The 27,130-nt window shown below is 39.7% G+C and overlaps 1 protein-coding gene across 2 annotated transcripts in view; it reads left to right on the top strand.

Moving 5' to 3' along the window:
- LOC105159801 overlaps positions 1-5,594 on the top strand; it is an 11,102-nt gene extending 5,508 nt beyond the window's left edge. For both annotated transcript variants that reach the window (XM_011076996.2, XM_011076994.2), the window contains exons 7-12: positions 1,713-1,794; positions 2,519-2,576; positions 2,714-2,814; positions 4,731-4,814; positions 4,889-4,959; positions 5,122-5,594. In XM_011076996.2, the coding sequence (XP_011075298.1) occupies positions 1,713-1,794; positions 2,519-2,576; positions 2,714-2,814; positions 4,731-4,814; positions 4,889-4,959; positions 5,122-5,251 (526 nt within the window). In that variant the 3' untranslated portion in view covers positions 5,252-5,594. The remainder of the gene's footprint in view (positions 1-1,712; positions 1,795-2,518; positions 2,577-2,713; positions 2,815-4,730; positions 4,815-4,888; positions 4,960-5,121) is intronic.

Below are 27,130 nucleotides of genomic sequence, written 5' to 3'. Positions count from 1 at the left end.
CCCCCCCCCCCCCCCCCCCCCCCCCCCAAAAAAAAAAAAAAAAGGAAAAAGGAAAAAAAAATGACAAGGGGAAAAAAGGAAATTTTTATGCTCTCAAATTAGAGTTTTGGATCTATTTGAGGTGGCTGTTTAGTGTGTATGGTGATTGGTTGGATGGTTGGAATTCTATTAAGATGCTTTTTCTTGGGGATAAAGGGTGAGTGGAAATGTAAGTATGTCAAGTTCCTTCACTACTGGTCACCAATTGTATTGATTTGCCAACATATCATGATAGTATCATCAATGTAAAACCTGAAACTTGTGTTCCTTTTCATTTGGGAAACAAAATAAATTAACGACGGTTATCAAGTAGGACTCTGGTTATTACTGATGGAGAACTTGCTGATTTAGGAGAATCGCTTTAACATAGTCGTCAATGAACTTGATCTATGTCTTTGTGTTTGTCCCTAGAAGAGTGTACAGGGCACATGCTTAGGAGTGATGTGCAGGTTGGCACAAGCTTAGTGCCCTACAAGGCCTTCCACACTGGCCTTCAACCAGCCATGTGCCTTTGTGCATCTGGGTCTTTTCGAAAGGCACAGGGCAACTTAAAGCACTCTTGCTGAAGAGAAAGTCAATTTAGAATGTAAACAGGCTTTCATCTTCTTCTTTTTCTGCAAATTACTTGTGTTTTAGAATCCATCTGAGTCATTATTTCTTGTAACTGTTGAAGCCTTATTCTTAAACTACTTTATGCTGTCTTTCCTGCCATGCTAAATATTGGGAAAGTGCCTTATTCTAAGGACCTCTTTTGGTTCTATGTAATACAATTAGGGCATGCCACATGTAAGAGCAGTTACACAGTTTCATTTATGATGCCTTAAAATAGAACTTTTATTGAAGTTAACTTCGTCATTTCTTTATTTCCATTTTTCTTGATTGAAGAATGAACTTATAGTAGAACTGAGATCAGAATGATGGGGGAAACTAAGTCATCATAAACACTAGGATAAAGGACAACTTTTGGCTAATTTCTACAGAAATGGAAAGGTAACTTTATGCAAACCTATTGCCTTGCAACAAAGGGAGCCAACTTATGGTTAGTTTTTTTCCCAAGTGTAGCTATTAGTGAAGTAGTGATCGCCAAATGATAGTTGCATTCAGTTGGACCCAAATACACTAAAGTCCCAACAAAAGTAACTAATTTATATCTAATAGTCTTTGGTCCCTGGGACACTGGCAAACCCATCAAGAAGATTGTTTTTGTTGAAATTTTTAGGTTTTAATTGGTTGAGTTTCCTTTCTATATGTTAAATTTTCCGCAAAGTGGGTTGTGGTGTTATCTTTAATTTTTCTTTATGTTTATTGCTTTATAGTTGTTGAACAGTATTGGTGGTTGATATATGATGCAAATATGCACACACCTTACTTTGATCAAGCACTGATTGTTTCTGCCTTGCTCCTTACACCCAGGACAGCTTTGTGCCTCAGTCACCTAGGGCCCTTGACAGCTATCATTTATAGCTTCCTTGAAATAGTTGGCCGTCTTACATTTGTAATATATTTTTATGATCAATAATTTGGAGAAACAGTTCCTCTATATATGTTTTGCGATGTTGTATTAAACCTTTCAGTACTTTGTCATGAGCATGATTCGTGAGTGGATATTTGGTTTTCTTCATTGCATGTGCGTCGGTTCTAAAATTCCCTGTTTGAAATTGAGGATTCTCCAGGGGCGCATTCCTTGAGGATGCTATGCTGGTTTCTTGTGGGCATTCATTTGGTGGTCTTATGCTGAGGAAGGTAATTGAAATGGTAAGTGGGCCCAATTGTCCATCATGTCGCTTGAGTTTGGAAGTTTACATTCATGGCCTGAATACAAGCATAACTGTGAAGTCTTACAGCTTATGACTAAATACTGACATGTCTGCTGGCTGAATTCATCAAACTGAGCTCATCTCTCAGCAGTAGTATATAGGTGGCCTCGCAAGACTGCCCCTTGCATGTAACTAATGTCACACGCAATGCTCTGAGGTCGAATACTCTTCTAGTTTCATAGAGCTGGAGGCTCAACTATCTTGCCTTATTTTCTGGAAAGAAACCCAATGCTAAAGCAATTACTTCTCATTTACTTCAGGGGGAGGCCATAATCCAATCGAACATCTGAATACATGTATAGCTCCGCATGCAAAAATCATGGAAATTATGCGCTAAACATCTGACCCTTCCTACGAACTGTCGTTTTCTTTAGGCTTTCTGAACCGAGTCATTGTGTGTGAGAATTGCTGATGAAAGATGCATTTCTTTGTACGAAGATTGCTTTTAGAGGATAACATTTTACACCTTCAAAGTTTTGGTATTTGAGGCTTGACTTATTAAACCAATAATTTCACTTATCTACCAACTTTTGGACAATGGAACCCTTTAAGTGTTTGGCTTGTACTTATGAGAATTTAATGTAATTTAATAATTATTTGCTCTGCAGTCCATCTATATTAGAAAAAGAAAGACTTGTAATTTTGACGCTTTGCCATTGCAGTCCAAATGCACACTCTGCAATTCAGAAATTGAGGCTGGGTCTATGATCCCTAATCACGGTAATACATGGTCATTTCTGTCTTCCCCCTCACCCGTGGCACACACAAACACTGTCTTTCATGTCCACTGATTCTCTATCTTTAGCATCTATATCTTCTTTGTGCTCATGGTGGTAATCTCTTGCTGATACATACAGCTCTGAGAGCTGCAGCTCTTGCAGTGAAGCAAGAGGATGATCGCAGACTATTTCATAATGTAGCTCTCCGGAAACGCAGGAAGGAAGCAAGTGAGCAAAGGGTAAGCTTTTGTTGCTTGCCTGCTTGTAATAACTAGTCTTTGGAACTGGTACCACTTATGATGGAAGTTAACCAAAATACCCCCAATTCGTGTATTCTAGTTGAAGCATGGAGTATGTGGATCTGTGTTGTGAGAACAGATAAATCTTCTACTTTTATGTTTAGTTTATTATATATTCCTTCCCTCTAGAATTATGTTTGGTTTATTATATATATACCTTTCCTCTAAACAAGCTAGTATCAACTCCTCTCTTTCATAATTACAAAAACCTTCTAGCGAAGGCATTAAAAATCCAAATGGAAGTTTCACTGACCATATTGCTCTACTGGAAAAAAAAATAGGAAAATGGTCAAATTGTTAAATTATTAAATGACTGTTGTGCCCCTAGATGTCCTGGAAATATCTATAACTAGAATGAGGGGTATTTGTAATGTTTCTATGATTGGAGTGCTGTTTTTGTATGGTAATTAAATTTCATTTAAAACTTCAAAGTTTTCTGAATATAGATAATACATCTGTCACCAATTGTATTTTGTGTTTGGCTCTTGAATTGGGCTCATGGGGTTAAGGCTGAATCCTCCTCATTTACTGTTGCCTCTCCCTCCCTCATCATCCCTATTTGAATCCTCCTCGTTTACTATCGCCTCTCCCTCCCTCAGCATCCCTATTTGCCAATTGCCACGCTCTAGAAGAGAATATATGTAATGGCTGGAAACAGAAACAGAAAGAGGAGATATGAATTAGAAAACAAAAAGTGAGAGGAAGATAACAGGACAAAGAGAATTTTTAAATGTTTTATATAAATTTAAATAAAGTACTTTTTTCTGAATTAGATATATGAACTATTTTCTAAATCAGACCAGTCAATAATTTTGTGTCAATGTATTCTACATTTTTCGTGATTTAGACATTTTCTTGGCTCACAATATATTTTAAAAGTATTGTCAAATTATGATAAGCATGGATTCCTATGTTTAATAGAGACAGGCAAAATAAATCTATAGAGGAACTTTCTGGAAAAGGAAACTTTAAGATCCAGTAGTTTATTACATTCTGCACCCTGTTAATTTTCATAGTTCATATTTAAATTCTAGATTAGTAGAAGTGCTTGATCAAGCCTTTTGTTTTTGACAAAATTAGTAGAGGCTATTTTCCATATCTGCGATGACAGACAACTACCAGCGGCTAATTTCTTGACCTTAAATGGCCGGATGCAATGGCTAATTGGCTATGTTTCTCGCACACTTCGCTACACTTTGGCCCCTTTATGTATACATCTACAGGCCTTCTGTGATTCAAATCTTACCAAGTATGGTTATTTAGTAAAATATAATGCTGAAATTAAGTTAGGGGTAAGTTAAGAAATTCACTAATTCTTTCTTGCTGAGGGCAGTATATTTTGTCCAAAACTATGGCTCTCGAGGGAAGGCCAAGAATGGTATCTTCATAATTACAAAAGGAGGGGAGTCTTGTAATGTGACAATCTTAAAGGGGAGTAGACACAATTAAAATCTTTTTTTATTTTCTTATTACAGGTAGTGTTGACATATCTTTTAGATGCCACTTTCATTATATAACTCTAGTAGCTTGCTCGATGAATGGGCCGATGCAATACATGGTTGATATTGTTAAATGATCATTGGTAGAAGTTCCAGAAACCGTGATTTATGTGTTCATGTCCGCCTGTGATCTGAGGAGGTTTCCTTGGGAGATTCCCTTTTGTTATTATAGAAACTTGCGAGAAGCTTCTTTTGTATCTTTATAGGGCTACACCACATATCTTGATGTGTCTTTATTGGTTTTAGTATAATTGAGCTCCCACCCCACTCCTTAATGCCCACAAATGAAACATGAACAAAATAGAAAGCAAAATGTTCATGATTGCATATTTAATGCTCTTTTGTCCAACTCTTCAGGAAAATGGTGATCTCACTCCAGAAAATGGGTCACATAAAGGTGTACAATTTCCTTTCTCAGTTAATGAGAAGGTTATTATCAAGGTAAATTACTCCCATCCTGCTTGCCATGATTTTTCTCACATGCAAACGTGTTTTGAAGGAAACAAACCATGCAGGGAAACAGGCGGACGCCTGATAAGTTTGTTGGCAAGGAAGCAGTGATTACATCACAGTGTCTGAATGGCTGGTTAGTTACATAATCATAGCAGGGACTAATGAGATTGACTTGAATTTCATTTAGAAGCTTAGAAATATGTGCTTGCAAGTATTTGGCAAGGACCTATTCACTTGCATAAAGTGTTACTGATTCATTGGATGTTATATGCTCATATGCTGCTCTTTCATGCAGGTATTTGCTTAAGATTATTGAAAGTGGCGAAAATGTGCGGTTACAATACCGTTCTTTGAGAAAAATTCCAACTTCCCATGATTTGGAGGATAGGTGTGTAGCTCAACCAGTTCAGAATAGCAGCCGATAGGCTTACACTTGATTTTGGGGATATAACTTGTCGAAATGTACCCCGATACTCTGCTCGAGGTAGGAAGATACCATACACGGCCATTATTTGATTGAATGTTGGTAGCATAGAATTAGGGATAGAAAAGGGAAAAGGCTTTTAGTATGGGGTAGTTCTATGTATCTATTTTCTTTTTTGCCTTCTTAAAGAGGGAAAGGGAAGAGTCAAGTCCACCTCTTAGTGGAAAAATGATCACATAAAATGAATACTGGTGCGGAAGATTGGTGAAAACATATGTTCTGTGTTTGATGTAAATGAGAGCATGTCTTTTGAATTTCGATCTTTGTAGCTCTTTGTTTTTCTGTTTTTGGGGTGAAAATATAGTAATAACCTGCGCAATTTTCATATTTCCTTAGCAAATGGCCTTGAAATTTTCAATTCTAACCTCCATCCCAACTCTGATTTCTGTACCTCACTGTGCAGTCATACACACATCACAAACACCACAACCACCATTTCGCACAGAAAACCATTTTCATCCTTGTTTGCAAATTGAGAACGCCTAGATCAAGACCCTTTGCCTATCCATTTCCTGTTATCCATCTGAGGGCTGGTCATCAAATTAAAAACCCAAAATTATATAAGAACTTTTTAACTTGTCGGCCAATCTTTATTGGCAATTGAATTATGTACACGTCCTTGCACCAGCCGTATTTCAAGCGTGCTGTCAGGTTCCCAGCAAGAGAGAGAAAAGGTGTTGAGAAGAATGTAGAAGAAGTGGCTGTTAGACAACAATGGAGTCTGGCGAGGAGCACAAGAACAAACCCAGAAATTGTGGGGGAGGAAAATTTAGTCATGACGGGCGATTTTCTAATTTTCTGTTTGGGCCTGGTCTAGGCTACTTCCACTATAACATCCCTACACCCTTCAAGAAGGGCCTCGTCCACAAAGCCTGAGTTGGAGGTTTCTACAAAATCATCAAGAAATTATCAAGTAGCCTCTGTTTCATCCTGTCCAGCCCAATGAACCAAAATGTTATGTCGGGAACCGTCTGACGAAGAAGGTATGAGGCGGCGATCAAGAATCTGGATTGGAGCAACAGGGAGATTCACACCCAAGGGTGCGGTGTGTCGGGGGACAAACTTGGTTGCAAGGAGAGCCATAACATGGTTTCAGCAGGTAGACATGAAAGACTGAATGAATGTGCGTTGCCGGTGGTAGCTCATGCTCACAAAGCCACTTTCCCAATTTGACGTAGAATGCGGAATGGCCCAAACTAGTGAGTATTGAGCTTCTGTGAAGAACGTGGTTGCACCAAAACCTGGCGTGGTTGGAGTTTAAGAAAAACCCAATCCCCTTCAAGAAACTTCTTGTCAAGCCTCTTGGAGTTAATTTGTTGGGACATACTTTGGTGCACCCTCTGTAAATTAGTTTTAAGTCGCTGCAAAATGGTTTGCCGTTAGGTGAAGGTGGAATCAAGGACTCCAATTTTGAGCTACCTGGTGAATAACCCGATCAAGGTAGGTGGTTTCCGTCCATAAAGGGCCTTAAATGGGGACATGTAGATGGTGTTGGAAGTGTTATACCAAAACTCAGCTAGGGGCAAGAGTGAGTCCATTTCTGCGGCTGAGCACTGACGAAGCACCAGAAGTACGTCTCAAGACACCGATTGAGCACTTTTGTTTGGCCGTCCGTTTGCGGGTGGTAGGATCTGCTGTAGTTCAAAATCGTACCCGACAATTGCTCTTGCGAAAATCGACTAACGAAGGAGCAATTGCTAATAATTGTTTACGGGGCTCCGTGAAGTCGATAACTAGTGAATAAAAAAATTGTAGCCAAGGTAGTGGAAGTCAAATGTGTGGGAAGAGCAGTGAAATGAGCGATTTTACTCAAGCGGTCAACAACCCAAATGGTAGTCTCATTAGCCCATGGTGGAACCTCCCATACTTGGTGGAATATTGACAACGGCTGCAGAAGGCCATACGGAGCCTATGGGGTGCATTTGTTGTGTTGACAGACCGTGCACTCTTTCACAAATTTCTTAACATCCGCAAGCATACCAGGCCAATAAAAGGATCCGGATAAACTGTTAAGTGTGGCCTTAGTCCTGGAATGTCCTCCAACAGGGGGTTAGTGAAACTCAGTCAAAAGTGAGGGTGCAATACCTGAGCTTAGAGGAATGAATAATCTATATTGGTGGTATAAGAGTCCACCCTTCTCTGAGAAGAATTGTTGCATTATGGTCTATGTTCGAAATTTCCAAAGCAGTTCAGGGCCGTTAGCAGTATTAGAGAAGAAATGCTATAACGATCAAGCACGGAGGCTGTGGGGAAGTTGACCGAGGCGAGAAACTTGGGAGTAGCCTCCGGTAGGAGAGACAGCACATCGGGGATGACATTTCCGTCCCCGGTTTGAAGTAGATTTTGAAACTATACCCCAACAGTTTAGTCAACCAATTTTGTTGCTCCGACTTTGTATTGTTTGCTTGAGAAGCTCCTTAAGACTTTTGTGGTCCGTGAATATGCAGAAGGTGTTTCCCGACAAGTATTATCGTCATTTCTTTATGGCCTCCATGATAGCAAATAATTCCCTAACAAAGGTAGAGGAAGCTTGAACCTGAGGACACATATTTTTGCTGTAAAAGGTGATAGGGTGACACTGTTAATATAAAACAACACCAACAACAATATTAGATGCACCTGTTGTAAGGTCAAAAGGGAGAGAGAAGCTTGGAAGAGTGAGAACAGGGGGTGAAGTCAATGTCGCCTTGAGTGACTGAAACGCGTGCATGGCTGCATCGGTCCATGCAAAGGTGCTGGGTTTTAGCAAGTCAATCGATGGCCCTGCAATGCTGGAGGAGTGACGCACAGATTGTCGATAGAAACCGGTGAGCCCAAGGAATGCCCGAAGGTCCATCAAGGAGTTCGGAACAGGCCAGCCATGTATGACTTGAACTTTTGACGGATCAGGCTCAACACCCTGCTCGAAGACAATGTGGCCGAGATACTCCACTGTTTGGACACCAAATTGGCATTTGGAGAGTTTAGCAAAAAACTGGTGAGTCACTAGAGTGTGTTAAACGAGCTTGACATGATGTAGATGATCCCTCCAAGTGGGGCTGTAAATGAGTATATCGTAAAAGAAGACAAGTAAAAATCGAGAAGGAACGACCTCAAGAGATCATTCATCTTAGCTTGAAAGTGGACGGCACATTGGTGAGGCTGAAAGGCAACTGAAGGAACTCAAAATGCCCGTCGATAGTGTGAAAAGCTGCCTTCTGGACGTCTTTCTTTGCCATCAGAATCGGATGGTAACCGGAAAGGTTGTCTATTTTCAAAAAATAAGAAGTGCCATACAATTCATCTAGAAGTTCATCCAGTATTGTATTTGGAAATTGATCGCGAATGGTGACGGCATTGAGGGCGCGATAGTCAATGCAAAAACGCCATGTACCATCCTTTTTCTTGACGAGAAGTACTGAGGAATACAATGGGATGATTTTCAGCAAAAAAGGCCATTGTGGAGCATTGCAGAGATGAGTTGGGCCATGGTTTCTTTTTGATAATGGGGGTATCGATAAGGCAGAATATTAAATGGAGCTAAGTGAGGTTGTAAGTGAATAAGGTGGTTACGTGCCCAAGGGGCCGGTAGGGAGGAAGTGTGGGTGGAAACAGGGGCATTTTCCTATAAGATGAGTAAGAGGTTAGAGGGTCAGTCAGTAAGGTGGGCTAGATAATGGATTGAGAGAGTTAGACAGTCTAGGGGGCCAAAAAAATGGTAAAGGTTGAAATTACGACATTTGTAGCAACCAGGAGACAAAGTTGATGAAGGGAGGCATGTTTGACAATTGGGGAGGATATACAGGTAAGGGTAACGAGAGTGTTTTGGTGGTAAAAATGTATGGAAGGCACGGAAGAAGCCAGAAAGAAATGGCCCCAAAATTTGAAGCCATGGCACCCCAAGGACAAGGATGGCGCCACGAATAGGGAGCATTTATAGAGGGACTGTAAATGTAGGATTCTATAGCGTTAATGGAGTTGTAGGTCAAAACTCCAAAAAGCGGCGATGTCACCATTTCCCACCATGACAACAAAGGGGGAGAGAAGCTGAACTGATAAGTGGAGGTGCTGGATGATGCTCGGCTGAATAATGTTATGAGAACCAACATTGTCCACGAGGACGACGATGGAGAGGCCTTCGATGGAGCCGCGCAAGCAAAGGGTGCTTGGTGAAGGGCTTCCAAACCAAGAATCAAGTGGAGAGGTGGAAATGTTTCGAAGGAGAGGAGTAAGCAGCAGGAAGAAGCAGAGTTGGTATGAGGGGTGGAAAAGTGGCATCATAGGAGGAAAATTCGCCAAAAGAGTTAGCAACAAACTCATTATCAAGTTGCTCATCATTAGATGGTAAGAGTAGAAATCGAAAGAATCTGTATGACCATGAACACAGCGAAAGCGTAAAATAAAAGAATTTTAAATCGATTTCAAAGGCGTGTTCTCTTTGAAGTATCAGGCATTCGGTATTTTCAATATATATTTTTAATTAGTAAAACATAAGCCATTAATTCTTTTTTTTTTATAGATTTAAAATTCAAGGGGTAAAATTAATTTACTAGATCTAACAGTTCTGATATAATTAATACAGGTCTAATGGTTATTAAAATAAGAAATAATATATAAAGTAAGGGTATAGCGGTCATTTTGCAAAAAAAGTTAACGCCGTTAGTTAGATTTAATGGAAATGGGTGATTGTTACGTTAAAGAAACAAAGAAGGGTTTTTGGCCTACTTTTAAAACAGAAGGGGTTTTTATGGATTTTTTAAAATACAGGGGGATTTTATGCATTTTAGCTCTGATGGGTGTCGAATCCACCAAAAATATTTTCTTACAAAAACTTGTGAAAGTAATGAGTAGGATCGAATCCACAAAGATTGATTTTAAATTAATTCCTTCAAATAAAAATAATAATAAAAGATGGGGGGGGGGGATTTTGTTTAAAATCTAAATCTAAAACTAAATAGAAGAAAACACTTAAAGAGAAAATATGAGAAAGACAACTTAATTTCACGATTGATCATGGATGCAAGGATGACCATAGTTCATGATAGGTAAATTGGTTATGGTCATTGGTACGACCTAACAACCTCACATTAATTTATCTTATAGATAGTTAAGAAGCATCTGTTGACTAAACCCCTAATCAGTAAACAACCTTGAGAATGTTCTCAAAATTTAATTTACCAACAATATTAAGAACTAGAAAGGCCCAATTTTAACCAATAAATTCGTATGAAAATGTATTTAAGTTAGATTGTGCATTCCCACAACATAATTGAAAACTTGTTTATAATCAATTATGCGATGTTACCACTAGTTACTGAACTAAACAAACAATTAAAGATTTGCAATTCAATTGGCTACGCAAATATTTTGATAATGAATAACGGTACCTATCATTCATAAATCAGATTATTTGTAATAAAAGCACAGAGAACAACACAGATACTAATATGAATGAAAGTAGAAAGCATAAATTAGATCTCACAACTCATTAAAATTAAGCATTACTAAGTCTTTGACCGAAATTAAAAGAACTAGCCTAGCATGCTAATGAGAGAACAAATAGAAAAAGAGAAAATATTATAAAAAAGCGGTATATCTCCCAAGAATGAGAGATCAAAAGATCCAACGATGTCACTATGGTGAATTGCATCACTTATTTATATACTATTAGTTACCTAATTCGACTAGGACTAAAAAAAGTAAATTGCTAATAAGACTAAAACACTAAAGGAATTAATACTATATTCCCAAAGACATTCCTTCAACAAAAGTGATTTCCCAAAGTGGTTTTCACAAGATGATTTTCATCAACAATTAAGCACAGAAAACAAGTGGACTATGTTCTCATATCTCCCAATCTCTCAAGTGTTTTTGGTTGAGTGTTTCATTCAAATGCTTGCTATGAAAGTGCTTCACCATAGGCTCAATTATACACCAAAATCTTCACCACTTATAAATATGCACACACTTGAATCAAGAGGTCTTATATTTTGGTTGTAATGGGCTTTGATTTGGGGATATGAAGAATTAGGAAAAATGAGGTAAAAATCCAAGGAACTAAATCAGAACACCAAGTAATAGATGTAAGAATCAAACTTCTCAAAATATATTTATCTCATGCTCTAATTCCATGCCCCACTTTCCACAATTTGAGCTATGCCTTTCTTTTAGAGAGAGAATAATCTTTTTCTTGCCTTCCTCGACTTTTTTTCCTTTGTTTTTTTTCCCGAAGGCATTTTGTCTTTCTTCTCTCTCTCTCTCTCTCTTTTCAATGGCATTTTTTATTTTCTTTAGCCATGTTTTTCTCTCTTTCATTGTCTATTTTATAATAAGGCATAGAACAAGATCATCACATGACATGTTAGCTCATAAACTTTCTTGGCACAAAAGATAATCACAAGATGAGATTTCCCCACACTTAATGTCAAAATTCATACTTATAATATACTTTTATTTCCTTAATGCTCTAGTAGTCTTGAAAGTGCCAATCAAGGGTAATAAAAGGGCGGTAGAAATTGTTCATAACAAGGAATTAAGGCTTATAAGGCTCAAATGGGCTTACTAAAAGGGAATTGCATGTGGGTGGTCTTTTAAACCAAAGGAGTTTTTATGCTAGTGCCTTTATCATTTCCAAGTGTATGCATAAAGATGTGGTCTTAACATGGTTCAGAGTAAATTCTAGGAAGACATAATCATGAAGTATAATCTCTCAAGAGAAGAAAAATTGTAGAATATCACGAGTGTATAGGCTCAAAATTTCTCTCTTGGTAGTTTATGTCCACCAATTTTCCACATTCAGTTTTCAAGTCAAATCATCATTTTGCAAAAACAAGCTCTTAGTAATAAGTTGTCTAAAATTATTAGATGCACACTCCTGTCACACATCACCAAATTATCGCTTGATTAGACTATGTCTTTGATCATTAAGCTAGCACGAGGACAAATTCCAAAAAATTGGGCACTAATCAACAATCATGGAAGGGGTAGCAAACATCAATAAAAAACAAATCATTCTTCAAGAAAACAATGTTCTAACAATTATTCCATCGAGAATCAAATTTCTATACAAAGCATCAATTCTCTCTCCCCCCACTTAAATCCACATTCTCCCAAGTGTGGCTAACATGCATTTCTAGGACGATAAAATAAATGAAAAAGAAAAAGAGAAAGAGAAAGAGAACGTTCCTTAGTGATTCGAGGGTAGGTGGTTGAACTGCGGGAGCTTGAAAATTTGGAGACCGAGAGTGAGAGGATTTGAGAAGAAGACCCAACAGATTTAGTTCTTTTGTGGCTGCTCATAAGCAACAGCGGTGAAACTGGAGCAAGGTTGCATCAGAGGAGGCGGTGGAGCAGCGTGGGTTGAAGAGGGGTCTTTGGTGTTGCTGCAAAAGTGTGAGGATGAGGAAGGAATTGGGGATTTAGGGTTTTATCAAGTTTTTTTTGAATTTTGATTTTTCATTGTTTCTAATAAATAATGGAAATAATAAATGCTTGGGTTGCCTCTCAAGAAGCGCCTCTCTTTAATGTCTTTGGCTAGACATTGTTGTGCCTCAATTTAAGTGAGTTGGACACTCTAAATCCAATTCTTCTATGAAATGCACATGGTGATAGTGTGGATTTAGGAAAACTTGGTGGTCCATATTAGAATAGTTGACCAAAAAAAAGTTAATTGGATTAGCAATTTTGGGAGCCATTTAACAATCTTTATGAACGTGATATTATCTTGATGAATGTAGTAAGCATTCATCTATGGCACCATGTGTTTCTTGTGCTTACTATTTATGTTGAACTGTGTTTGAACGTCACAACAAATGCCTACAGACCAATTGAATAACCCATGTAGTTGGGCTGCGCATTGGATGGAAGCTATGAAACCAATTTTTGAGGGTTAGTTTGAAATGTTTCAAGTCGAGGACCTCGGGACTGGGCATCAAGAGTCCTATACAGACTTGCACTAAGTATTGCATTCATTGGATGAGTGCCGTGTTTCATCAGCGACAGACATGGGATGTTTATGTAATTTTAGTGAATTAGTTGACAAGGTTGTTAACTGTTTGAACTAATTCACGAGAATAGTCATATGGAAGCTTTGGAGGCATAGTCGGTATGACTTGAATTCTCGGCTCTGACAATATAGGATTAGACCTAGGACTTGAGGAATCATGGCAGTCGCATGCATATGATGGCTATATCTTGAATCTGGCTAGAGATGACTGTGTTGTTGATGTAATCATTATAAGCTTGCAGTGTAGTCGGAGTATGTAGTGAAGATAGTGGTTTTCAAGATAGAATTCATCCCCTATTATTATATGATGGATATATCTCTTATGCGCTCTTAGATGATTTATATTCTCTAAGTCTATTGCCATAGCAATTGCTCGAATAGAAAATGATTTCCTTTGTCGATCAATAGAGTAAACGCATCTCAAGTATTCAACATAGTTGCCTGGTCCAGGATGGGAACCGACGCCCAATTTCATGCCCTAGACTAAGGCTGGGAGATGGTTGACTGAAGGACTGTACCTGTATGGAACTCGAGAGCCTAAATGTTTACGCCAACATTCAACTTGTCTCTAATGCCATGGACTGTTGCTAGACGCCCACCCATGGTGACGGGAGTTTTAGATTAATGGTTAACTGAAAATAATTAATTAAATTAAATTTAATTATTATTTGTGTCGGACACAATTCTCAAGTCTAACTCCCGTTACATAAAGAGTTACACACAAATCACTATGAAATTAGTAGAATTAATTTGGAATTAATTCGAAGAGAAACAAATTAATTTAACTGGATTAAATTAATTCAAGGAGAATATATAAATGATTGGATCATTTATTTAATAATTCATTTGATGGATGGGATTGGATCATTTATTTAATAATTCATTTGATGGATGGCTCAAGAATTAATTAATTGGATTAATTAATTTTTAGGCTTAACACCTTTAAATTACTTGAATTAATTTATTAGGTTTGGCTTAATTCATTGATTGAATCAATTAATTAGTGTATGGGCTTAGATTTATTTAATTGGATTAAATGAATCTTTGGACTTAGTTGGGCTAAAATTAATTTAATTAACTAACTATTGTCAAATGGACTTTGGTTGAGCTCGATTAATTTGATTAAATCAAGTCCGGTGCATATTTGAAGTTCAAGCCCATTTGAAGGAGGTTGGAGCAAGTCAAGAAGGAGGTCAAACTTCTCACCATGATGAACATGATGGGGTGGTTATTTCATCATGGTTGAAGGTTATATGCATGTGCATGTATAGGTTGCCTTGGAGGCAAACTTGGTATTTATTGAATTTTGAATCTAATTGTACGTAATATGCAAAACTACACACATATCCATGGGAACCAATTAGCTAGGAAATTTGATCCTATTTCTCTCTAAACAATATTTTTCTTTTGTTCTATATTGAATTTGATTCAAGTTAGAACATAAAACAATGCAAAAGCACTAATTAATAGTGTTTGTTTGCAGTTGTTTTTCTTCTTGTTCTTTGTTCTCCCTCTAGCAATAGAAAAAAGAATTATATCTATTCAGTAGTGTGGTGTGGACAAATTAGAGGGTTCTAATTTGGATCTTAAAGTGAATGAAAGAGGAACGAAAAGGGAAACAATGCACGTTGCTGCTCATCTAAAGAAACAAATGGTAAAGTTTCATGTTATATTTCTGTGTCTTTTTTTCATCCTCTAGCCACATGACTAGCATGCTTATATATTTTTTATTATGCTTTTGACAAACATCGAACGCCCGGGAATTTCAAAGGGAACACCCCTTTGAACCGTTTTAATTTTTTTTATTTCACGCTTACGCCGCGTTTCGGGCCATAGCCAATTCTTTTAGTGGTATCAGAGCTTGGTTTGATATTGTGGCTTTAGGATTAACATGTTATTATGTGTTGAGCATGAACAACGTGTTTAATTTTCTTTTGTAAAGCATGTTTTATGAGAATGTTTATGTATTTAGAAAATATGTATTAGTTTTGCTTTTAAATTATGGATATCTACGTATTTTTTGAAAATTGAATTTTCTGTAAATGCGTAGTTTTATTTCAGTTTTAATTGCAAAAATTCAAAAGAAAATTTGAAAAACGGAGCAGTATAGTCATTGCTGCCCTACCGATCGGTCATTGGTCTGCAGGGCGAGCTTGCCCGTTGGCGTGCGTGCCGGCAGGAGCGCTTGCGCAGGCGCGCGCGCGAGGCTGGCAATAGACAATTGTCTGCAGTTTCAAATGGTTGGGCCATTTTGTGCCCTTTTTTTTTTTGGAAAATTGGATGTGTCTGATTTATGCAATTTTTCTGAAACTATTAATTTTGAAAAATTTTAATTTTAGTTAAATTGAATTTTTCTAAAATTAAATTGTGCCGTAAAATTAATTTTGAAATGGTTTTCAAACAAGCAAAAAAAAGATGTACATTGGATGTCTGGTTGATATCCACTTTTTAATTGCATTATTAGTGTTATTTTCTGCATTTAATTATGTTTTTGGTATTTAATATTGGATATTTATTATTAAAAATATGAATTGTATTTATTTGTTTAGCATGTTTATATTTGATATAAATGTAGTAATTGTTGCTTATTAGGTAAACAATGGGGATGGTCACAAAGCCCATTGGCATAATGCATGGTTTACTTTTAGATTGCTCTTGATAGTTGTCTACTGCCTCATCAGTGTATTCCTGATATACGTTGTGTCACGCCCAAAGCATACACAACATTAGGTCCAGCACACCGAATCAGCACTTTTGCGCTGCTTACGATAAAGCCGTAGGGAATGTCCAAGACATCTAAGCTTTCACATCAGTTAGACGCAACTGAATTTTGAGCAACTCAAGCTTTCTCATCAATCAGCCATGACTGATTCGTGAACAGCTTGAGCTTTCTCATCAGTTGCTGGAAATTGATTCTTGAACATCTCATCCCTTATATATACAAATCTAATTCCTTTTACAGAGAGTTTTGTGAACAATTTTATTTGTGTCTTACTGTTTCTCAAACATCTTAACCTCATTCTAAATGAGTAAGACATTTACACACTAAACACATTGGAACTCAACCCAACTCGCACTAACCTTGGGCCCATGTTATCAAATCATACCCAGTATGATCTTTTAACAAATTGAATATTCTAGTTATGTCAAGTTCAAACTGGGTTTGAACTTCATAATGAATCTTTAGGCTCCAAGCCATTGATTCTGAACGATATCCCACATCGCTATTCCTTATGTCCTATTGGATTATAATGCAATCACTTGGACGAACAAAGACTGGAATATAGTTAGTTAGAGACAATATGCAATTACAAATGATGTTTTCAAGAAGTTGTACGAAAACCTACTCTTACATTCTCATTCTAGATATTCAAGAATTTTCACTAAATACACACCCTCTCGATCCAATCGAAAGACAATCAATTTAGTTCACCACTCCGAGTCTAATTCTTTGAACCCTTCAAATGTAACTTGTGAACCCCACGCTGATCTTGTGTAATTTAGATGACCTACAGATAACACACTGGACCCAATCCAACGTGCAACTGGTAAGATTATTTTGTCCACAAAAGAGCTTTGGCGGTCTTTCTCTTTCTCAGAAAATATTTTGAAACCTAATGGATCCAAATTGCCTATTTCTAATACTCTTTGGATCCATCACTCTGTCTCATCCTCAGCTAGAAGAGATTGACCTACCAGACTGTAAGTTTCGTTCTTGATTATCATTTTATCCTTTATTTCAGTATTCATAATCTAATTATGAGATAGTATGATGTTTATGTTTCACCCAGCAAACATGAATCTCATTCAGTGTCAAATAAATAGCTTTTATTGATCAAAATATACAATCAAAATTGTCCAACAATAATTAAAAATATAATTTTGATCATGTTAGGTTACATGAACTATCTTAACATGATCACCAATAAGGCTAACTAAGTCCCTAGTCTTTGCAGCAACAGCCCTGCTTTCGCTAGGCCTTAAGACCTTTTTGTTTCGGCTTTTCTGCTCTACATTACCACTTGCAAACCATTCACAGATTATGAATTCATTGGTACCCAATACCAAGAGTAGAACAGGCATCATGTTAATACTCAATTAAAAGATTTTACCTTCATCAAAGAGGAGCTTAGGACACTCCCTCTTCGAATGCTCCTTCTCTCGGCAATAGATGCAAACGTCATCCGGAATCTTTTACTGATGAACCCTCTTCCTCTTCTCTTTACCCCCTGGCGGCATAAAAGGAGCACTCGTTGTACTAGAAGAAGTAGAAGACGTCTCATCCTTCTTCCTCTTCACGCGTCCGGCAACCTTGCCATTTGGTTTATAGGTTGAAGCCTCTCCTACTAGTACCGACGGTGCAAATATTTCAATCGTTGCCTCATACTAAATTAACATATTAATAAACTTATGAAGGTTTTTCTCAAGCTCATTCATGTTATAGTTGATAATAAATTGATCAAAAGAGGGAGGTAGTGATTGCAAGATCATGTCAACATACATTTTCTCTCTCTCAAAATCAGCCTGGAGGTGAGTCTTTCCACTAGGGATAGCATCATCACGGCATATCTAATATACTGGTCTGATACCGCATAAAGTTCTTTCATGCGGTGCATTATAGACCAGACATCATCATAACTCTCAATTCTTTTTGGATCTCGTTACTCATCGAACTCAGTACATATTACGTACTTTTCGATTGTCCTCATACCACTAAGTAAATTTTTTGAAAACGTACTCATGGAAGTAACCCTTCTGGCAAAGTCTAAGGTAGAGACTTATTCAAAACATAAGTCTGGTTCTCAAAATCGAGAGTTATCCTCAGATTACTTAGCCAACTCAAATAGTTTGTTCCATCGAATTTATTAGCCTCTAGTATGCGATTAAGTGAATTCTTAGACATCTACAATAAACAAAAATTTAGTACATTATCAAAATATTATATTCAAGCTAAGGACTTGAACTTTAGTCATTAACCCTCCCACTATTTCTACTGAAGCCCATAACTCTCAAATGGGATTCTGGAAAACCTTTTTCTAGTGGACTTGGGTCCACAAGCGACATATTTTCATGCTCCACTTTTATGATTCACATGGAAAACAGCCTTGTTGGAGATATCTAATACCATACTAAACCTACGAGATTCCCAAGTTATTTTGCTTTACTATTTTCATTTGATTTCGAGGACTCTAAGAGAATCACATTACTTGGTGTTGGACTCGATCCATCGATCGAATTATAGAGCAGATTATTGCCCCCATGACTCGTGAGATACGAAAATAGGTGTGTATTCACTTCGTTCATAATAGTAGTGCAACTTCATTTCAGTCTTAAACGTGCCACAACTCGTGAGACCATGTATGGGTGAAATCAGCTTCCTCACTACAATAGTGTGGATGGAAGGCATGGAATAACAACCCTTTGTTTATTTTTGTTTTTAGGGTATAATATTTTAACTTGGTCCAAACAAGTGAAAATTATTTATTTATTATGAGAGAGACCTCATCACATATTAGTATTTTGCATGCTCAATATTCTAAATATTGAAAGCATTAATTAAATGCATCGCACGCAAAAATAAAAGCCTAGCACAACCCTGTTGGATTATCACAAAACCAAATACCTAGACCCTTTGAGCCCGCAGTGGATCTATGGTCAATATAAGGTAGGCCCTACGCTATTACAAGTTATTTAACCCATTTACATATTATGGGTCTTGCAATCTCTCTTATTTCTTCATCTCTATCATGGGCTCCGTCCTTCGGGCCTCTTCTCCATGGATCTTCATCAGCCAACCCATGAAATCCTTCATGGGCCTCCGTCCTCTAGATTTGCTCTTTACAATTGTTATAAATAACAAAAAGTAAATCCTGTCCGACCTATTCTACTCATTTTACAACTTAACAAGAAATCCCAATTAGAAGTTGGGGGAGTACATAAATAGGGAGAAAGCAAGCCTTAACATTTTAGGCTAATAACTAAAAGAGATAAGAAAATAAAAGGCACACAAGCCTCACTCCAACAGAAAATAAACCATCCACAAGGTCTAATGGGCTTCTTTCATCATCCATGTTAATCAAATTAACAAAATAACACATTTATTTCCAAAATAAACATGCACCACATATAACGCAAATTATGCACTATAACAATGATATCTGATGTCACAGATTAATCATATAACTGATCTAAGAAATTATATAAAAAATAATGCAACTTATTTAAGTACATAAGAACAACCTATGCAAAAAAAATAATTCTTGTTTGAAAAATCCATTCAAATTAATTTTAGTAACTTATTTTTGGAAAATACCAATCTCAACAAAAAAATTAAATTCACCAAAATTTACTGCTTTAGAAAAATATGCAGAAATTCAAAAAAATAAAAAATTCTTAGAAAATAGAAAAACTGGTCCAAACGACCAGCCAACCGAGATTGCTGCATTATTTGATTTTTTTTTTAACTTTTTATTTTTCTTTCTGTAATTTTTAAAACAACAAGAATTAATCAAATCCTGAAATTTCAAATTTCATAATTTCTAATGCTCAAAATTAAATGCAACTCGTAGGGAGCGAGCGAGTGAATCGGCCCGGCAACGAGCAAGCGGAAGTGGTAATTAAAATTCATAGATTAAAAAATCGAATACAACAATACCATGATTCCAAGGGGTGTACCCTTAAAGTTCTCTGGCGTTCGATGTAGTTAATAAAATAAACAATATAAAACTAAATCGGGGCTAATGGTAAAATTAAAATCGAGGTGCGCAAGAAACATAAATCAAGGATTACCTCTTGTTTGATTTTCTTCGAACCTCCTTTTGTTGATTTGTTCACCCGAGACTTCAATGTAGAAGTCCTCTAAAGACACGTCCACACCACATCGGAATATAAGAATCCCTTAATTCCCTTTGCTAGAAGAGAAAAAGGAGAAAACACACCAAGTGTGTAGAGAGAGGGGGCGGCCGATTGGGGAGTTCAAGGGTAGGAGTATTTTTTTTTTCTTTTTTGTGTTGTGTAATAATTAGTTATTTCAAATAACTAATTAGAATTTATATATATACCTTTTATGGATGTACTAGAATGTGTCTAGGTTCATTCCACTATCCATAAGGCAATATATTCTTTATTCCAAATAAAGAATGACCAACATAGCACTTCCAAAAGTGAAAATTGGTAAACAATTATTTCCTTTCTTAGAATTATCCGATGTGTTTAATTAGGGGATGCTTGGCCGATTTTATTGGAATAAAAATACAAGGCCCAACTAATTCTAATTAAATCTAATTTAATTAAAATCCACCTAATTAAGCCCATCATATATTTAATCCAATTAAATACATGAGACTAATAAGTCTTTATTAATTAATAAGTCCAACTTATTAAACAATAAGGACAAACACAATATAAATCAATCCTATTAATTTATCCTTGGGCTCCTCCATCCAATGGATCTCTTTCATTTGTAAGTAATCCAATTATTCATGGAATTAATTTTCATTAATACCTCGTCCCTTCTCGGCGTTTGCATGTGACTCTTTAAGTTCACCTTTTAGCTATACTTGGGCTAGTGTCAAACACTATTATTAATTAAATCTAATTTAATTAATAATTCTCGATCAACCCTTGATCAAGAAAGCCCGTCACCATGGGTGGCCGTCTAGCAACTGTCCATGGCACTAGAGACTAGGCGAATATCCATGTGAAGTTTTAGGCTCTCGAGTCCATACGGATACGTTCTTTTTGTCTACCATCTCCTAGCCTAGTTTAGGGCATGGAATTGGGTGTCGACTCCCATCTTGGACTAGGTTTCTATGCTTAATACTTCAGATCGCGTTACACCAAATTGCTCGATATAGGACCTCTTTTCCTATTTGATCAATGACTATGGCATAGGTTCATAGCGCGTAAACGCATCTCCAAGTGCATAGGAGATAACTCTGTCACATATTTACAGGGGACGGATCCTCTTCTTGAAACTCACCGTCCTCGCTACATGTTTTGACTACATTGGACAATGCTTATGATAAACATATCTGAGACATGATCACATCCCGCATAAAAATATGATACAGTCATCATACGCACATGATTGTCGTGATTCCTCAGGTTTGAGGACTACTCTCGTACTATCAGAGTCGAGGAATCGAGTCATACCGACCAAGCCCCCAAAGCTTCCGTATAACGATCCCCATGAGTCAGTTCAGTCGATTCGACACCTAGCCAATCGACCCACTAAGATCGCATAGACGTCACGTCTCTCGCTGATGAAACGCGGCGCTCATCAAATGAATGTCACTATTAATGCAAGTCTCCATAGGACACTCGATGTCCATTCTCGAGGTTCTCGACTTGGAATATTTCAGACCCAACCCTTGGCAGCTGATTTCATGATCGTCATCCAATGCACAGTCCAACTGTTGCACGGTTGTCAAAGTGGTTTGTGGGCTTTGTTGTAATGTCTAAAGGAAATGCAAATATATATAATGAGCACAACAAAGGAAATGCCAATAGCGAATACTCATTTTATTCACTAAATAATATTATATGAAATCGAGTTATCGTTAGAATGAATTACAAGTGTGCCAATCTAATTGGCTTCTAGGTCACCTATTCTAACAAATAAAACATACAAAACCCTATATCAAGATATGCAATTAAAACTCAGTAGTGGGGTTAAGAGTTTTCTCTCTCTAGAAAGTTTTCTCTCTAGAGTGCCTCATCTTAGTTTGCTCTTACATGTCTCTTCTTCAAGATTCTGCAAATTTCGGACCGATTAAACGTTTTCCCTTCGGCTGATCATCGTTTCTACCGATTGGTTTTGGGTTTTGAAGTCGTCTTGCCGGCTGAAAAGCCCCCACTGAAGTGTTAAAACAGTTTCTGCATTTTCTGCTGTTTCTGCTGCTATTTTGGGCGATTTCTGCTGCTGTTTTGGGCGTTTTTTTGCTGCTATTTGCAGCCATTTGCACGGGTTGCAGCTTGCCATCGTTTTGCTGGTGTTTCTATGTGTTTTGCCAACGTCTTGGGTGAGTTTCAGCTGCTGTTTTGGGCGAGTTTCTGCTGCTGTTTGAGCGATTTTCTGCTGTTTTTTGCAGCCATTTTCTGCTGTTATTTTCTGCTGTTGTTGCTGTCTCTTTTGCCTTCGTTTTGCTACTGGTGTTGAGCATTTTTCAGCCATTTTTTCCGTCCAAACAAAGCTGCCCGGTGGTAGGTGGGAGTTTCCATTTTTGGCAGCAACAAAAACTGTCTTCTTCTCTGCGCAGCCTGTGCTTTCCCTGTTTCGCTGCTGTTTTCTGCAATTCCTGCAGCACATTCCTCTTTTGGTGCTGCATATTTCTGCAGCAACTTCAGCCACTGCTGCACACCCTCCTTGTCCCAAAAAGCAGCCATGGCAAAGAACAAGAAGGCAATGAAAAGTGCTGCAAACGCCGCTTCCAGCCAGCCTTCCGTCCCGTCATTGGCAGCAGCTGAAACTGGAAAAAATGCTGCTGCAACAGTCCATGATCCGCCCATTAAACCAGCCGGGCAGAAACCTAGCGCCTCCAGCACCACTGCCAAGGTTAGTGCTTCGGTTTTCCATGGTTTCATTTCTGATTTGGAGGCTTCCCCCTCCTTTGTAGAGAACGCAACCGATCCACGGCCGGAGGCAAAACAGCCGGCGATCGAGCCCACCACTGAAAATACGGGCAGGAAAACGGTCTCCTTCGCCGGTCTATTCAGCACTAATCGCAAGTTAACCGATGAACACAAGCTCACTAAATTTGCGGTGGACGACGGCCCACTCACTTTGGGTTCCGACGACTTGCTCGATGTTTGGGCCAAACTGGGATATTGCCTCGTTGGATACATAGCCGGCAAATTCCCCAGACTAAAAGCAATCAGAACGCTTTCTCACTCTTGGGGAGCAACCTTCCAGCAGCACGGGAGCGATTGGTTAATCTTTCGTTTTGCCCGAGAGGAGGATAGACAGCGAATACTAGCCGGAGGTCCTTATTTCGTATATGGACGGCCCCTTCTTCTGAAGCACATGCCTGACTGCTACGAATTTAAAGAAGATGATATAAGCCTTACACCGGTTTGGGCCACCCTGCCATCACTCCCCCTTGAGTGTTGGCACCTGAATGCGCTTGGCAAGATCGATTCAAGGATTGGCAATCCCATTGCCATGGATTCACTTACGATGAAAATGGAACGGATATCCTACGCCCGAATCATGGTTGAGGTCGATGCATCAAAGAAACTCATCGACGAAGTGGGGTTTGTTATGCCAAATGGCATAACTAGAAAGCAGCCGGTGGTTTATGAATTCACCCCCAAATTCTGCACAGCATGTAACAGGTTTGGGCACTTGCAAGAAACATGTCAAAGTCTACCGGCCGTTGTCCCCGCAGCCGTCCCTGCCACTACTACCCCTGCTGCACAAGTGAAGCCAGTAGAGGCAACAAAGATGAAGCCTGCTGAATGGACGGTAGTGCAGAGGAAGAACAAGGGCAAAGCTACAGTCACCGCAACCAAGCCGGTAGTGGAGGTGCAGCAACCGTCTTCTACACCAGCCGGCAAGGTGGAACAGGGACGGCTAACCATGAAGGCACCGCAACCGACCAGCCCTAAGCAAGCAGTGGTTCCTTCACCGGCTGATTTCGAGAGCTCGTCAACTGATTCGTCGACGTCCACACAGCATAAAATGGCGGGCAGAACGACTGAGGGGAATGCAGCATCGGGCAGCACACCGGAAAATAAGGCCGGAGGGGGTCCCCCCCTCAATCCCCATGAAGATAGGATTCTGGAACGTGAGAGGCTTTAATCGGCCTCTCAAGCACAATGGGGTTGCCCACCTCATTAAGAATAACCGGCTTTGCCTCTTGGGCATTTTGGAGACGAAGCTTGCAGCATCAAGTATTCCGAAGATTCTTAGCCGCACATTTCCGGGATGGTGCCAAACCAACAACTTTGACACCATTGCCGGCGGACGCATCCTAGTGGTTTGGGACCCGGCAGTCATTGACCTACACCCGGTTGACATATCGCCCCAAGTGATCCACTGCCGTGCCACGAATAAGTCCTCTCAACTCTCCTTCTATATCTCATTTACATATGGTCTTTATTCTGTTGTCAATAGAAGGAGCATGTGGGAGAAACTTTCTGATTTGGGACAAGGACCAAGCATGCCATGGCTTATTATGGGCGATTTCAATTGTGTGAAATCTCCCAAGGAGAAGCAGTTGGGTGTGGCACCGACTTGGTATGAGCTCAAGGATTTTGTAGACTGTTGCATAGCACTTGGATTACTCGACGTTCCCACTACGGGCTGCTACTACACATGGTACTCCAACAACGAAAGCAACCCCGTATGGTGCAAGCTCGATCGGGTCTTATACAACAATGAATCGCTTGAGGCTGGTTTGCATTGCTCTGCCCATTTCAATCCACCGGGATGCCTTTCCGACCATTCTCCGAGTATTGTTTCTATCTTTGATCATGCACTCACTAAGCCAAAACCATTTCAATTTTTCAATATGTGGGCAGATCATCCGGATTTCTTAGCTACTATTGAAGCAAGATGGAACTTGAGCGTGGAAGGAACGCCGCAATACAGCCTTTGTCGGAGGCTGAAAGCACTTAAAGGCGCGCTCAAGGCTTTCAACATGCAACACTACAGGCACATCTCCGCCAGGGCCAAAGAGGCTGAGCTCGCCCTGCAAGAAGCCCAGAATCAACTTGAATCTAATCCGGGAGATGTGGCGCTACGGGACGCTTTGGGTGATCTTAGGAAGAAGGCCGTTTTCCTTGCCGAGGCAGAGCGGCACTTCTTCTACCAGAAAGCCAAAATCTATTTTCTTAAGGAGGGGGACCGCAACACCAAGTTCTTCCACGACATGGTGAAGAGGAATGTCGCTAGGAATTCCATCGGGGCGGTCACTAGGGCGGACGGGACTGTTATAACTGCTACCGAGGGTATTGCCCAAGAGTTCATTGACTACTACACATCACTCTTGGGCACCGAGGCTCACACCCTCCCTATCGACGATGGTGTGTTTGAATGGGCCCCATACTCACCTCCGAGCATACTGCGGAGCTTTGCCGGGCAGTCACACCGTTGGAGGTCAAGGATGTCATATTCCACATTAGCGACAACAAGGCTCCCGGCCCAGATGGATATTCCTCGTGCTTTTTCAAGAAAGCATGGAACATTGTGGGTGATCAAGTTTGCAGGGCCGTCCTGGATTTCTTTAGGAGTGTGGGGATGCTACGGCAGCTCAACCACACTATCATTGCCCTTGTGCCGAAATCAGATCATCCACCTCTGTTGCAAATTACCGGCCGATTTCGTGCTGCAATGTGATCTACAAGGCCATCACGAAAATCATCTCGGACCGGCTAGCGCCTGTTTTGGAGCATTTGATTGACCGATGCCAAGCAGCGTTCGTTGGAGGCCGCAATATCATCGACAATATTTTCTTGGCCTAAGAAATGGTGCGGCAGTACTCGAGGAAACAGATTTCACCTCGATGTACTATCAACGTCGATCTACGCAAGGCATTCGATTCGGTCTCATGGTCATTTCTCGCTCGAGTGCTTCACGGGTATGGTTTTCCACCACTGTTTATAAATTGGATTATGGAATGCATTTGCAGTTCTTCTTTTTCAGTGGCGTTGAACGGCTCCCTTCACGGGTATTTTTCGGGGAAGAAAGGCCTAAGGCAAGGAGACCTGATGTCGCCGGCCCTCTTCCTTCTTTGCATGGAATATTTCTCTCGACTGGTTAAGAGGAAAACAACTAATTCGGACTTCAACTTCCACCCCAAATGTGAGAAGTTGAAAATCACGCACCTCCTCTTCGCCGACGACCTCATGCTTTTCTCTCGTGGCGACGTTCCATCTATCCACGTCTTGATGGAATGTCTCCAAAAGTTCAGGGACACATCCGGCCTCACCGTCAATACCTCGAAGTCAAGCATTTTCACAGCGGGCATCCAAAATGAGGAGCTTGATGGGATTCTCGCTCGGACGGAATTTACGAGAGGTGAGATGCCGGTCAGATACCTTGGCATTCCACTAGCGGCACAGCGACTTTCGGTCACCAACTACTCACCGCTTGTGGATCAAATTGCCAACTGCATTTCGAAGTGGACGGGCAAATCCCTATCTTATGCAGGCCGAGTGGAACTTATCCGATCAGTAATTCAGGGGGTGGAGTGCTTCTGGCTCCAAGTTTTCCCACTTCCAGCGGCAGTCATCGAGAAAATCCACCGACTTTGCAGGAACTTTCTATGGAACTCTCAGAGGGCACCGGTCGCTTGGGAGGAAATCTGCCATCCCAAGGAAGAAGGTGGACTCGAAATTCGACACATACAGTCTTGGAACGTGGCCCTCCTTGCCCGTGTATTATGGAACATTCACCGCAAGGCAGACACGTTGTGGGTGCAGTGGGTCAACAGTGTCTACCTTAGAGGCGCATCAATCTGGGACTGGCAACCGAAGAAGGGGGATTCTCCACTCCTCCAACGGCTTGCCGATATTCGCAACAGGGTGGTCACTGATTTTGGGTCTCCGGAGGCAGCAATTGTAGAAATAACGAGATGGTCCACCCCGAAGGGTCTCCAAACGTCGAGAGCTTATGAGTACTTCAGGCCGAAACTTGCGAGGCAGCCTTGGAAAGCGGCTATATGGAAGGCATTTATCCCACCGAAGTACTCATTCATCTTGTGGCTTGGCTTGCGCGGTAGACTAGCTACAAGGGACAGACTTGGATTCCTCCAAGAGGAGGATTTGTGCTCGCTATGCATCAACACCAAGGAATCGGCTAAGCATCTTTTCTTTGAGTGTCCGTTCAGCAAC

The sequence above is a fragment of the Sesamum indicum genome, linkage group LG4 (assembly GCF_000512975.1).
Source record: "Sesamum indicum cultivar Zhongzhi No. 13 linkage group LG4, S_indicum_v1.0, whole genome shotgun sequence".
Classification (NCBI taxonomy): Eukaryota; Viridiplantae; Streptophyta; class Magnoliopsida; order Lamiales; family Pedaliaceae; genus Sesamum; species Sesamum indicum.
Note: the sequence above shows the minus strand (reverse complement) of the source record. Positions and strands in the feature narration are given on the sequence as shown.